At 45.1% G+C, this 12,978-nt stretch overlaps 1 protein-coding gene across 12 annotated transcripts in view; it reads right to left on the bottom strand.

Moving 5' to 3' along the window:
* The window catches only part of DMD (dystrophin), a 2,510,493-nt gene that overhangs the window by 595,056 nt on the left and 1,902,459 nt on the right, over nt 1-12,978 (bottom strand). For all 12 annotated transcript variants that reach the window (XM_033949686.1, XM_033949693.1, XM_033949692.1 and 9 more), the window contains one exon: nt 2,876-2,984. In XM_033949686.1, coding sequence (XP_033805577.1) covers nt 2,876-2,984 — 109 coding nt within the window. The remainder of the gene's footprint in view (nt 1-2,875; nt 2,985-12,978) is intronic.

The following is a 12,978-nucleotide window of genomic DNA, read 5'->3' as shown; positions in this document are numbered from 1 at the left end:
CTAGACTTGGCTCACTTTTGCTACATTTTGATTTCTAGAGTGGTTCAGTGGTTAAAGCTACAGCCTCAGCACCCTGAGGTTGTGGGTTCAAATCCCATGCTGCTCCTTGTGACCCTGGGCAAGTCACTTAATTGCTCCAGTTTCATTAGATCGATTGTGAGCCCACCAGGACAGACAGGAGAAAATGCCTGAGTAGCTGAATAAATTCATGTAAACTGTTCTGAGTAGAGAGTTGCGCGGGGACAGAAATCCCACCCATACCTGCCTGTCCCCGCCAGGATCCTCTCCGTCCCCACCCTTCCCCGCCAATTTCCTCTCCATCCCCACCCATCCCCACCAGGATCCTCTCCGTCCCCACCCATCCCCACCAGCATCCTCTCCATCCCCACCCATCCCCACCAGGATCCCCTCCATCCCTGCCCGGCCCCGCCAGGATCCTCTCCGTCCCCGCCAGGATCCTCTCCATCCCCACCCGTTCCCGTCAGGATCCTCTCCGTCCCCACCCGTCCCCGCCGGGATCCTCTCCGTCCCCACCTGTCCACGCCGGGATCCTCTCCGTCCCCACCCGTCCCCGCAAGGAATTACCCCCATCCCTGCCCGTCCCCATAAAAAGCAGCAATTACTTCTGACAGGATCATCAATTCCACAGTTTCTTTTGTGTTTGCGCTGCTGTTTTCCTTGTGGAATCTCTTTGGTGGAACCCTTTTTTTGTTTTCTATTCAGGTAATTAACTTATAAATCCCCTCTTTTACTAAGGCTGACGTGTCCATTATGTTATATGGACGAACCCTGCTTCCAAAGCCATCCATCTCCGTGGGAGTCCCGTTGGGTAGAGGGGGGGGGGGTCCCCGTGGGAGTCCCGTGAGTTAGGGGGGATTCCCGCGGGAACCCCACAGGACCCGCGGGATTCCTGCGATCCCCGTTCCCGTGCAGACCTCTAGTTCTGAGCTCCCCTGGGAGAACGGTAGAGAAAACTGAATAAATAAATAGGATCGGCAGCTAAATATGACGCAATCTTGCACCATATTTTATAACCAAACAGTGTTTAACTTGCTAATCTCAGTATTAAGATGTTTCCCCTCCTCCTTCAGATTCAAAGTACTACCCCCAACATACAATAATAAAGTGATATACAATATGCAGATTCGATCTTCATCTGTCTTTTGTCATGTGCAGGACACAGAGTGTAGACCTCTGTCCGATATTGGCCTTAGTTCCCTCATCCGCACCTGTGTTTTTGGGTGGAACCTGGATAAAGTCATAAAGGACACCCTTATTTTCAAACTAAGCACCTACGGGCATGCTTCGGCTCTTGCTTCGGTCTAAATCAACCAGGTCATAATTTAGCAATGATCCCCCTATCTTTTATGACACAATTTTATAAAGATACATCAGCGTCTATGTGACTTTACAAAATAACCTAAAAATAGATGCCTCCTCGACTTCCCATCCTAGGTGACCTGTTATATGACCCCCCTCACCTCAACCAGGCCCCAGGGTCCGTCCAGATTTCGGCTTGTTAAATGTATCCACCTAGTGAGTCCAGCTAGATGTCGTGGTTCTGTACGGCGAGACCATGCGAATAGCTGGAGATCGGGTTTGCCGGGCGATTGCTGAATTTAGTCACTTGCAGTCTTTAGTATTCCAAGCTCAAACCTCATAAAGACATCCTAAAACCTCAAGAGTTCAATGTCCATCAGGGCAAGCAAAGAGACTGCGGCTTCTGAAGACCACATTTTCCTGAACAGGGAAAGGTCTTTTCTTTGGGGCACCAGGTAGAACCATGGTCTCAAACTCACGGCCCGGGGACCACATGCTGCCTGCCAGGTACTATTTTGCGGTCCGCGGTATGTACTAGTGCTGTCCGCTCTTTGCGGCGTCCTCAGGCTTCCCCCCTGGCCTCCTGCTCTTACCTTCAGATAATTACCACAGCCTGCAGAAAGGATTGCCGGTTCTGTAGTTATTCTTGCAGGCTGCCATCATCCTCAGCAGCACATTCCCTCTGCCGTGATCCTGCCCCTGACGTCAGAGGAGGGGGCGAGACCACGGCAGAGAGAACATGCTGCAGAGGTCAATGGCAGCCTGCAAGGAATTCTACAGCACCGGTGATCCTCTCTTTAGACTACGGTAATTATCTGACGGTAAGAGCGGGAGGCCAGGGGGGAAGCTGGAGGACGCTGCAAAGAAGGGGGGAACATGCAGGCCTTTGTGGGGGGGGAAAGATTTATAAACTATAAAGAGTTTTACCTCATTTCTTTAATAAGCCATTAACGATTTTTTCTGTGGTCCTCCAAGTACCTACAAATTCCAAAATGTGGCCCTGCAAAGGGTTTGAGTTTGAGACCATTGAGGTAGAACATGTCAGATGACGAAACAGATAAAGGGTAAAAGGTTATGAATCTGATAAACTGCCAACAAGGTAAGAGTCAATTCACGCAGAGCTGTTGGGCACCAGTACTGGTATAAGGGGGGGCTGCTGTCTGCCCTGGAGGCGGTCTTTGTAAAGGACACAGGCACCCGTCCTCCCCTGCGCTCCCCTGCTCCTTCCTGACCCCCCCTTACCGTGTGCATGTGCCCTTTCCCTTCCCTTGCACCTCTTTAATTTTTCCTGTGCGAGCAGCATTAAGAACTTGCTGCCTACATCGTGTTGCCTCTCTCTGACATCACTTCTGGGCCCAGGAAGTGGCATCAGAGGAATAGCAGACATGATGCAGGCAGCAAATTCATACTGATGCTCTTGCCTGGAAAAATTTTAAAGGTACAAGGGAAGGATGGAGGGCGGGGGAAGGAGCGGGGGTTGGGGGGGCAGAGGAGGGGCGCCACCGGGAACCAGAGCCCTGCATTATTTTGCATTTTAAAGTGTGACGCTACTCACTGGAGCTGGGAGCAAGGACTCCGGGGACTGGAGCAGCTGGTTTCCTCTTCAGTTCTTGAAGAAGACCGTTGACTACAGTCCAGTCTGAGTTTAAATCTTCTAATTTCCTCTGTTAAGAGAGAGGAGAAGGCATTATTCAGAAAAGCTCTGGAGTTGCTCAGAGAAGGAAGAGAGATCACACTCCATTAGCATATATTCGGTTAGACTGCATATTAATGAGCTTTTGCTCTTTTCTATAGACCCTTAGAGAAATATAGAAACATGATGGCGTAACCAGAGCATCCACTATCTCCTCCTCTCCCTATTGGCTAAGGCTCTTTACACCTGCATTGTGAGGTCATAGAGCTTTATGGTTATAGAAACATAGAAACATGATGGCAGATAACGGCCAAGTGGCCCATCCAGTCTGCCCATCTGCAATATCCACTATCTCCTCCTCTCCTTATTGGCTAAAGCTCTTAACATTAGCATCTCCTCTCCCTATTGGCTAAGGCTGTTTACAGCTGCATTGTGATGTCATAGCACTTTGTGGTTATAGAAACATAGAAACATGATGGCAGATAAAGGCCAAATGGCCCATCCGCAGCACCCACTATCTCCTCCTCTCCCTATTGGCTAAGGCTCTTAACATTTGCATCTCCTCTTCCTATAGGCTAAGGCTCTTTACCCCTGCTTTGTGATGTCATAGAATTTTAGAAACATAGTAACATGCTGGCAGATTAAAGCCAAATGGCCCATTCAGTCTGCCCATCCATAGTAACCATTATCTCTTCCTCTCTCTAGGAGATCCCACATGCCTATCCCAGGCTTTCTTGAATTCAGACACAGTCTCTGTCTCCACCAACTCTTCTGAGAGACTGTTCCATGTATCTACCACCCTTTCTGTAAAAAAGTATTTCCTTAGATTACTCCTGAGACTATCATCTCTTAACTTCATCCTATCTCTTTACTGGCATCCACTTTTTGCTAAATATTACATGGGTTGGTCCAAAACATCATTAGATAATTAACTTGCAGAGAGAAAGAGACGCAGAAAAGTAGATCATATCCAGCAGGCATAAAACGTGGTTCTGGAGCCTGAATATTTTATTTATTTCATTTAGACAACTGGGATCAGGACTTGACATTGCTGGAGCCATCGTGTCTCAGGGAAGCTGCCTCGGAGACTTCGACAGTATCACCAGTCACTTCTGATTCTCACTGAGCATCAGCTGCTGCCACCCAGCCAGTCAGGAAGCTCCTTTCAGTAGCATTTCTAGGTCTCTGGAGTTGGCTCAGAGAATGCAGGAGTTTAAAAAATGTTTTCAACATGGGACAGTTATTGTCAAAGAAAAGGAAGTGGTTCACATTTTAAGGGTTGTCTTGATCTCAGGCCATTAATGTGGCAATGTCTTTAAATCAAGAAAGGTTCAGTTTCAGGCTTGTTAACTGCCCCACTTCTCATTTCTGAACTATCTATGGAAGACTAAGAGACATAAAGAGAATTGAGCGAGTCATTTCTTCATCTACATTATCGTGTGGAGTCGCTGATAAAGGACGGACACGATCTGATGAGGACCAGCCAGCCCGGTTTTAGCAAAGGCAGATCGTGTCTGACGAATTTGCTGCACTTCTTTGAGGGAGTCAACGGACAGATAGACAAGGGCGACCCAGTCGACATTGTATATCTGGATTTTCAGAAAGCATTCGATAAGGTCCCGCATGAACGTCTACTTCGAAAAATTGCGAGCTATGGAATCGAGGGTGAAATACACACATGGATTAAAAACTGGTTGGCGGATAGGAAACAGAGAGCGGGGGTAAATGGACAATACTCGGACTGGAAAAGCGTCACGAGTGGAGTGCCGCAGGGTTCGGTGCTTGGGCCTGTGCTCTTCAACATAATTATAAATGACCTGGAAATTGGTATGATGAGCGAGGTGATTAAATTTGCAGACGATACGAAGTTATTCCGAGTAGTGAAGATGCAGGAGGATTGCAAAGACCTGCAACGTGACATAAACACGTTCGAGAAATGGGCTGCGACATGGCAAATAAGGTTTAACGTGGATAAGTGTAAGGTGATGCATGTCGGTAACAAAAATCTTATACACGAATACACGATGTCTTGTGAAGTACTCGGAGAGACCCCCCAGCAAAGAGCCTTGGGAGTACTGGTCGACAAGTTGATGAAGCTGTCCATGCAATGTGCGGCGGTAGCGAAAAGGGCGAAGAGAATGCTTGGAATGATTACGAAGGGGATCACAAAAAGATCAAAGAAGATTATCATGCCGCTGTACCGGGCCATGGTACACCCCCACCTGGAATACTGTGTCCACCACTGGTTGCCGTATATGAAGAAGGACGCAGTACTACTCAAAAGGGTCCAGAGACGAGCGAATAAAATGGTTAAGGGGCTGGAGGAGTTGTCGTACAGTGGGCCTCTTCTACCTTGAAAAGAGGAGACTGAGAGGGGACATGATCGAAACATTCAAGGTACTGAAGGGAATAGACTTAGTAGATAAAGACAGGTTGTTCACCCTCTCCAAGGTAGGGAGAACGAGAGGGCACTCTCTAAAGTTGAAAGGGGATAGATTTCGTACAAACGTAAGGAAATTCTTCAACCTGAGAGTGGTGGAAAACTGGAACGCTCTTCCGGAGTCTGTCATAGGGGAAAACACCCTCCAGGGATTCAAGACAAAGTTAGACAAGTTCCAGAACGTACGCAGGTAGGGCTAATCTCAGTTAGGGCGCTGGTCTTTGACCAGAGGACCGCCGCGTGAGTGGACTGCTGGGCACGATGGACCACTGGTCTGACCCAGCAGCAGCAATTTTTATGTTCCTTTACCATCTTGGTTGCTCTTCTTTGAACCTTTTCTAGTGTCACTATATCTTTCTTGAGATAAGGAGACCAGAATTGAACGCAATAGTCCAGATGAGGTCACACCATGGAGCGATACAGGGGCATTATAACATTCTTAGCCTTGTTAACCATCCCTTTTAAAATAATTCCCAGCATCCTGTTTGCTTTTTTGGCTGCTGCCACACATTGGGTGGAAGGTTTCATTGTATTGTCTACGATGATACCCAGCTCCTTTTCTTGGGCCCTAATCCCCAAGGTGGACCCTAGCATCCGATAACTGTGATTCAGGTTATTCTTCCCAATGTGCATCACTTTGCATTTGTCCACATGAAATTTCATCTGCCATTTGGACGCCCAGTCTTCCAATTTTTTAAGGTCCACCTGCAATTTTTCACAATCTGCATGCGTTTTAACAACTTTGAACAGTTTATTGTCATCTGCAAATTTAATCACCTCACCCGTTGTTTTAATTTCCAGATCATTTATAAATAAGTTAAACAGCACCGGTCCCAGTACAAACCCCTGTGGCACTCCACTGTTTACTCTCCTCCATTGAGAAAAATGACCATTTAACCCTACCCTCTTTTTTCTATCCGATAACCAATTCCTAATCCACAACTGAACTTTGCCACATATCCCATGATACTTTAATTTTCTAAGGAGCCTCTCGTGAGGAACTTTATCAAAAGCTTTCTGAAAATCTAGATACACTCCAATAGATCTTCTCTTCGATTCTTTAAAGAATATTTATTTGGCTTATTCCCAACTTAAATTATCATTTGATTGGAGAAATACCTCAGTGGCTGCACCTGAACAAACATTTTTCATTCTAGTTCTTTAAAGAATCAAAGATCTATTGGAGAAGAAATATTAGTACACTAATATTGCATAAAAAATATACATTTGAGCCATATAGATGTGAAGTTATATACAGTATATTTTGAATATTGGTTGATAGACTAATGGCCAGCTGTATATGTGATTGTCAGTACTGTATATGCAACATAATACTTTTAAGTATAAAATAATTTTTATGAGACAGAATTCAAATCAAATACTTTTATTACATTCTTTATTCCTGTGACTACTGAATGTTTGCCATGTTAGTCCACTTCAAAACACTGACAAAGGGGAGAGTGTGGCACAGTGGTTAAAGCTTTAGCCTCAACACCCTGAGGTTGTGGGTTCAAATCCACGCTGCTCCTTGTGACTCTGGGCAAGCCACTTAATCCTCCCATTGTCCCAGATACATTAGATAGATTGTGAACCCACCGGGACATACAGGGAAAAATACTTTGAGTACCTGAATAAATACATGTAAACTGTTCTGAGCTTCCCTCGGAGAACAGTATAAAAATTTGAATAAATAAATAGTGTGAAAAGTTTCAGCCTCTGATAACCAGAGCTGGTGTTGTGGGTTCAAATCCCATGCTGTTCCTTGTGACCCTGGGCAAGTCGCTTAATCCCCCCATTGCCCCAGGTACATTAGATAGATTGTGAGTCCACCAGAACAAACAGAATTATGCTCTAGTACTTGAATATATTCATGTAAACCGTTTTAAGCTCCCCTGAGAGAGTGACATAGAAAATTGAATGAATAACTAGTGTGCAAAGTGTCTGTCTCTGGTAACCAGAGCTGATCCTGTGATGTCACAATGCCTCATTCCACCAATAACAGCCAACCTCATCAGTGATGTCACAATGGCTCACTTTTGCTACGTTCTGATTTCTAGAGTGGTGCAGCGGTTAAAGCTACAGCCTCAGCAACATGAGGTTGTGGGTTCAAATCCCACACTGCTCCTTGTGACCCTGGATAAATCACTTAATACACCCATTGCACCAGGTACATTAGACAGATTGTGAGACCACCAGGACAGACAAGGAAAAATGCTTGAGTACCTGAATATATTCATGTAAACCGTTCTGAGCTGCCCTGGGAGAAAACCATAGAAAATTGAATAAATAAATAGTGTGCAAAGTGTCTGTCTCTGGTAAGCAGAGCTGATCCTGCGAAGTCACAAAGCCTCATTCCACCAATAAGAGCCAACCTCATTAGTGATGTCACAATGGCTTCATTGTCCTACACGTGGATCACTTTTGCTACCTTTTGATTTCCAGAGTGGTTCAGTGGTTAAAGCTACAGCCTCAGGATGTGGGTTCAAACTCACGCTGCCCCTTGTGACCCTGGGCAAGTCACTCAATCCCCCTATTGCCCCAAGATTGTGAGCCCACCAGGATAGACAAGGAAAAATGCTTGAGTAGCTGAATAAATTCATGTAAACCGTTCTGAGCTGCCCTGGGAGAACAGTAGAGAAAACTGAATGAATAAAAACACCCAAAACATAGGGGTCTTTTTACAAAGACGCGGCAGTGGTTTAACACACGGAATACGCCTGCCGCGCTAGTACCTAACGCCTCCATTGACGAGGAGGTTAACGCGTGATAAAATGTCTGACGCGCTAACCCCTTGGGCGCGCCTTGATAAAAGGAGCCCATAATCTGATACCTTTTTATTAGGCTAATAATACATTTCTTGACAAGCTTTCAGGCGCTAAATCCCCCCCTTGCTCAGATCAGGACCAATTAGGTACATACATAGATTTGAAAAGAAGCCCATGAGAGCTTCTTGCTAGGCAGAGCCATTTCTGTAATTGCCTCGTTTCTCTTTTGAGTCTGGGATAGTCACAGGAGGCTCTTGCCGGGGACGTTTCCGCCACTGCAGAACCCAGAAGCAAGCATTCAGTCCTGAAACACGAATGCTCCGTACGCAGAATTACAATTTAATCCACTGTGCGACACACAGTAAATCAGAAAGGGGTTTGCAGCTCCCTTTAGCTTCCCAAATGCAATGTTGTAGATCAGCCTTGACTTTCCCTATGTCTCTCCTCCTTCGGAAACATGCTAAAATGGCCTTCTGCTGTATATGTATTATTTTACTTGAGGGTGTAACTTTTACTTTTTTTGTTTTTTTTTACCCTAAACAGCTTTTGGATTTTCTTGTAGCTAAAGAGGAGATCAGGGTATCTGTATGACTCTCCTGTGGGGAGGGAAAGCTGTGTTCGGGCTGAGATAATGATGCAGGGAAGCCTCCAGAATTTTTCATTTTTCCTTTATCAATTATTTCCAGGTATCTTGGATCCTATTTCCAATAATTGGTGGACTGCCTTAAGTAATTTTGTTTTCCGGATTTCATTTCTTTTCTTATATTACTGTAATTTCGTTATCATAGAAGAAAAAAGAAACAAAAACCACAGCTTTACTTATGTCCCAAAATGAAATCATTTGCACTCAAAAAAATGTATGCAAGCAAGCCTGCATTGCTTCTGGGGTCATCCCTACTGTTATGGGACATGTCCAGTCCTTTCCTCCCTAGGAAAACGGCCCAGGCTTCTATGATCGTCTCTGCCAATGACCTCTCGGTTCACGTACCCCCAGCCACATCCCTGAGCCAGTCACTGTTCTTGTTACTGGAGCTGCAGCCAGACCTTTAATGAAGGGCTCCAAAGCCTTCTAAATTATGTTGGCAAAAAGATCTTGTCAGATATCAGATAAATTATTGCTGCCATCCCTTTAAAAATCGGGACAGAAAGTCAATGCTTATTTTTTGTGGATCTGGCAACCCACCATTCCGTGCATCCAGAGACCAATTTGTCTATCAATTTTGTAGAAATCAAAGTTCAATAGATTGAAATGGACTTAACACCTCTGAGGAATTGTGTTCCACCCAAAATAGCCATTCTTGGAATAAGGGTGGCTCCTTTGTCAATACCCTAAATCACAATGCAGAACAGCTGATGGAACGGAAGGGGGGAGGGGAGAGGCCAAAGCATTTCCACCTGCCCATCTATCGAATTTGGTCTCTTTGCCAGACCGTGATAATGCCATAATGTCACAATGTTGCTCGCTTGCTTGTCCACAAAGTACAGAACTGCCTAATGAGCCAGATAATTTATTTTTATGGCAAAGGCAGTCCTGAAACAAAACCACAGGTCTGGGGAGGTCTTGATGTGGGGAGCAAATGCTGCATATTACAAGTGCCGACATTTTCGAATGATGCTATATGGTAACCCCCTCCTCCCATGTATTTTGCATTGAATTCTTGAAAAGTGCAGATTCTATCTAGTCAATTGGACATTTTGCAATGCGCCATGACCTTCCCAATGCGGAGCAAAGGTCAAATTCATGAGATGATACACATGGGCCCACTATGCAGATACATTATTGCATTGCTACATGGCCAACTCATCCTGCGGATGAAAATATGGTCGTGAGAACTTCGGCTGCTGATGGCAAGGCTAACCTGTAAAATGAAAGACCCAATCCCTTTAGAACAAGTCTGCATGCAAAGTTTAGGCTACCCATCACTTTTATGATGCGTACGAAGGTCTGAACACACTCTTGAAACTTGACTAGCCTTGGAGGTCATTGTCAAGTCATCTCTACTCAGTCCAACTCAGCGCCTGAAAATGCCACTTGTTAGTAAGTCTTGAACCAAAGGGATATTAAAGATTTCAGTAACCAATTGAAAACTTTAGATCTATTTTCATGTATGGTATGGTGTAGGTGTAACAACAACAACAAAAAAAATGGTTGAGGTAGTGGACAATGTTCTTTGACTTTGTAACTTGGAAGGCGACCCAATGAACGCGTGTACTAGGGATAGGCATTCATTTGGTGGGGTGTGAGGGGATTAGTGACCATTGGGGGAGCATGGAGGTTCATAACTTAATCTTTTCAGTGGTCAGATGGTCAGTTTGAGTACCTTTATGGCACTTAGATGCTTTGAATACAGGAATAGCTCAGAACGTCTAAGTTCCATCCAGGGCGTCTTGAGAAAGATTTGATTATCACTGCAAAATGTCCAAGTTTATGCATGCTGAAAGCCCGCCCAGAATACGCCTCTGACACACCCTTTAGTTATGGTCACACGGCAGCCAGGACTCCTTGCAAGATGTCTAGAAAGATGGTTTCAAAAATTGGCACTTGGACATCCTGGCGAATAGGACTCTTTTTTAGATGTTCTGGACCAGACCTTTTCTGGATAACAAAGATTTTAAGTAGGGTTACCAGATTTTCCATTTGGAAAATCTGGACCCCTAGACCCGTCCTCAGGCCCGCCCAGCTCCACCCATCCCGTCCCAGTCCCGCCTCAAAAGGAGAACATGTCCGGGGAAATCGAGAAGTCTGGAAGTCCTAAGTGTAAGTCTCTTGGAATGTACCTTCTTGTTTTGCCCTCTAACCTGAGGGCGAATCCTCCAACTGCATTGCTGCCAGTGTGGGGTGGTGCTTCAATTGCTTTGGACAGGCAGGTTCCCTGGAGCCCTACAGAGGCTTGCTTGTCCCTCACTAGTAAAACAGCACCCCATTCGTTGGTGGAGGACTCCTGCTCGGATTGCAAGGACTGTATATCTTTGTGTACTATATTAGTGGTTAAGTTTATTAAGGTATGTCCATTTATGAAAATTGATTGCCTAATAGCCTAAGTGGTTCATAGTCAGGTACTCAAGCATTTTTCTTATCTGTCCTGGTGGGCACTCTCTAAAGTTGAAAGGGGATAGATTCCGTACAAAAGTAAGGAAGTTCTTCTTCATCCAGAGAGTGGTAGAAAACTGGAACGCTCTTCCGGAGGCTGTTATAGGGGAAAACACCTTCCAGGGATTCAAGTCAAGGTTGGATAAGTTCCTGCTAAACCAGAATGAACATAGATAGGGCTAGTCTCAGTTAGGGCCCTGGTCTTTGACCAGAGAGATGCCGCGTGAGCGGACTGGTGGGCAATTCTTATGTTCTTATGTTCATTAACCACAAGGAACAGTGTGGGATTTCAACCCATAACCTCAGGGTGCCGAGGCTCGAACCACTGCGCCACACACTCTGCTGAGAGACCAGGTGGGTACAAATCAATCACTAAATAAATACATTTGAGGTTGAGGGGAGGTAGACTCAAGAGTACTGTAAGGAAATTATGGAGAGGGTGGTAGATGCCTGGAATGCCCTCTTGAGGGAGGTGATGGAGAGGAAAATGGTGACAGAGTTCAGAAAAGCATGGGATGAACACAGATGATCTCAAATCAGAAAATAATGGTATATATTGAAGAACTAATGCCAGTACTGGGCAGCCTTGCATGGTCTGTGTTTGTATATGGCCATTTGGTTGAGGATGGGCTGGGGAGGCCTTCGATGGCTGGGATGGTTTAGATGGGCTGAAGTGAGCTTTGATGGAGACTTGCTTGGCCTGGATCATTAGCATGGAATGTTGCTACCCCTTTGGGCTTTGCCAGGTACTAGTGACCTGGATTGACCACTGTGAGAACGGGCTACTGGGCTTGATGGACCATTGGTCTGACCCAATATGGCTATTCTTATGTTCTTATATTCTTAACCTAAGCACAGTACCAGGCAGAGCTTTGGGTTTCTGGCTCAGAAATAGCTAGGAAAAAGGGCAATTTAAATTATATCAGTAATTTAAAGAGAAGGTATGGTTGGGCAGACTGGATGGACCATTCGGGTCTTTATCTGTCGTCATTTACTATGGTACTATGTAAATATCCGCCCCTAGATGTTAAAGTAAGGAAGACGGATGATTAACACTAGATTTCAGTGCTAACCTTCTAACTTGGCTGGCCACATCAACATCGTGTCACTACATACACCCTACCACAGAAGTTCCTACACACCAATCGGATGTCAACAAGTTTTCCTTTCCCCAGCATCTCAACGACTTTAACACAACACCAAACTGCAAATTCCGTCACTACCTCTATGTCCCTAATTCAAAAGCTTCCACTGCTCAACCAACCACCCTAGACCTGCAACCTCCTACCGACCAAGTCGAAGCTCATAGCAAGCGTCAACGGTGGAAGTGGCAGCATATGAATTCATTAGTCTTAGAAATGTCACAAGCTCAGACTTTGCCAGGAATGGTGGTACAGAACAGGCAGTTTAATCTTCCTAATTGCATTAAAATAAAAGCAGGATAAGGGAACCTTTGCTGCTTTGATTGACTAGGGCTGAATCTGACTAACGATGCTGTCATTGTGGCAGCCCTTATTCGAGGGAATGATGGCTGTCATGTTCTAATTACTCTCTTGTCTTCTTGTTCTCAACAATTATTTTGTGTTGGAAATAAAACGAAAAACCTTTGGACAGTTAGAAGATGCAGAATCTGATGTTTCTGCTGTTTTAGAAATTGAAAAGGAACATGTCTTAACGAGGAGGAAAGATTTGCCAGGTTGTAAAAAAAATGGACGTGTTCCAAACAAGA

The sequence above is a fragment of the Geotrypetes seraphini genome, chromosome 6, assembly GCF_902459505.1.
Source record: "Geotrypetes seraphini chromosome 6, aGeoSer1.1, whole genome shotgun sequence".
NCBI lineage: Eukaryota > Metazoa > Chordata > Amphibia > Gymnophiona > Dermophiidae > Geotrypetes > Geotrypetes seraphini.
Note: the sequence above shows the minus strand (reverse complement) of the source record. Positions and strands in the feature narration are given on the sequence as shown.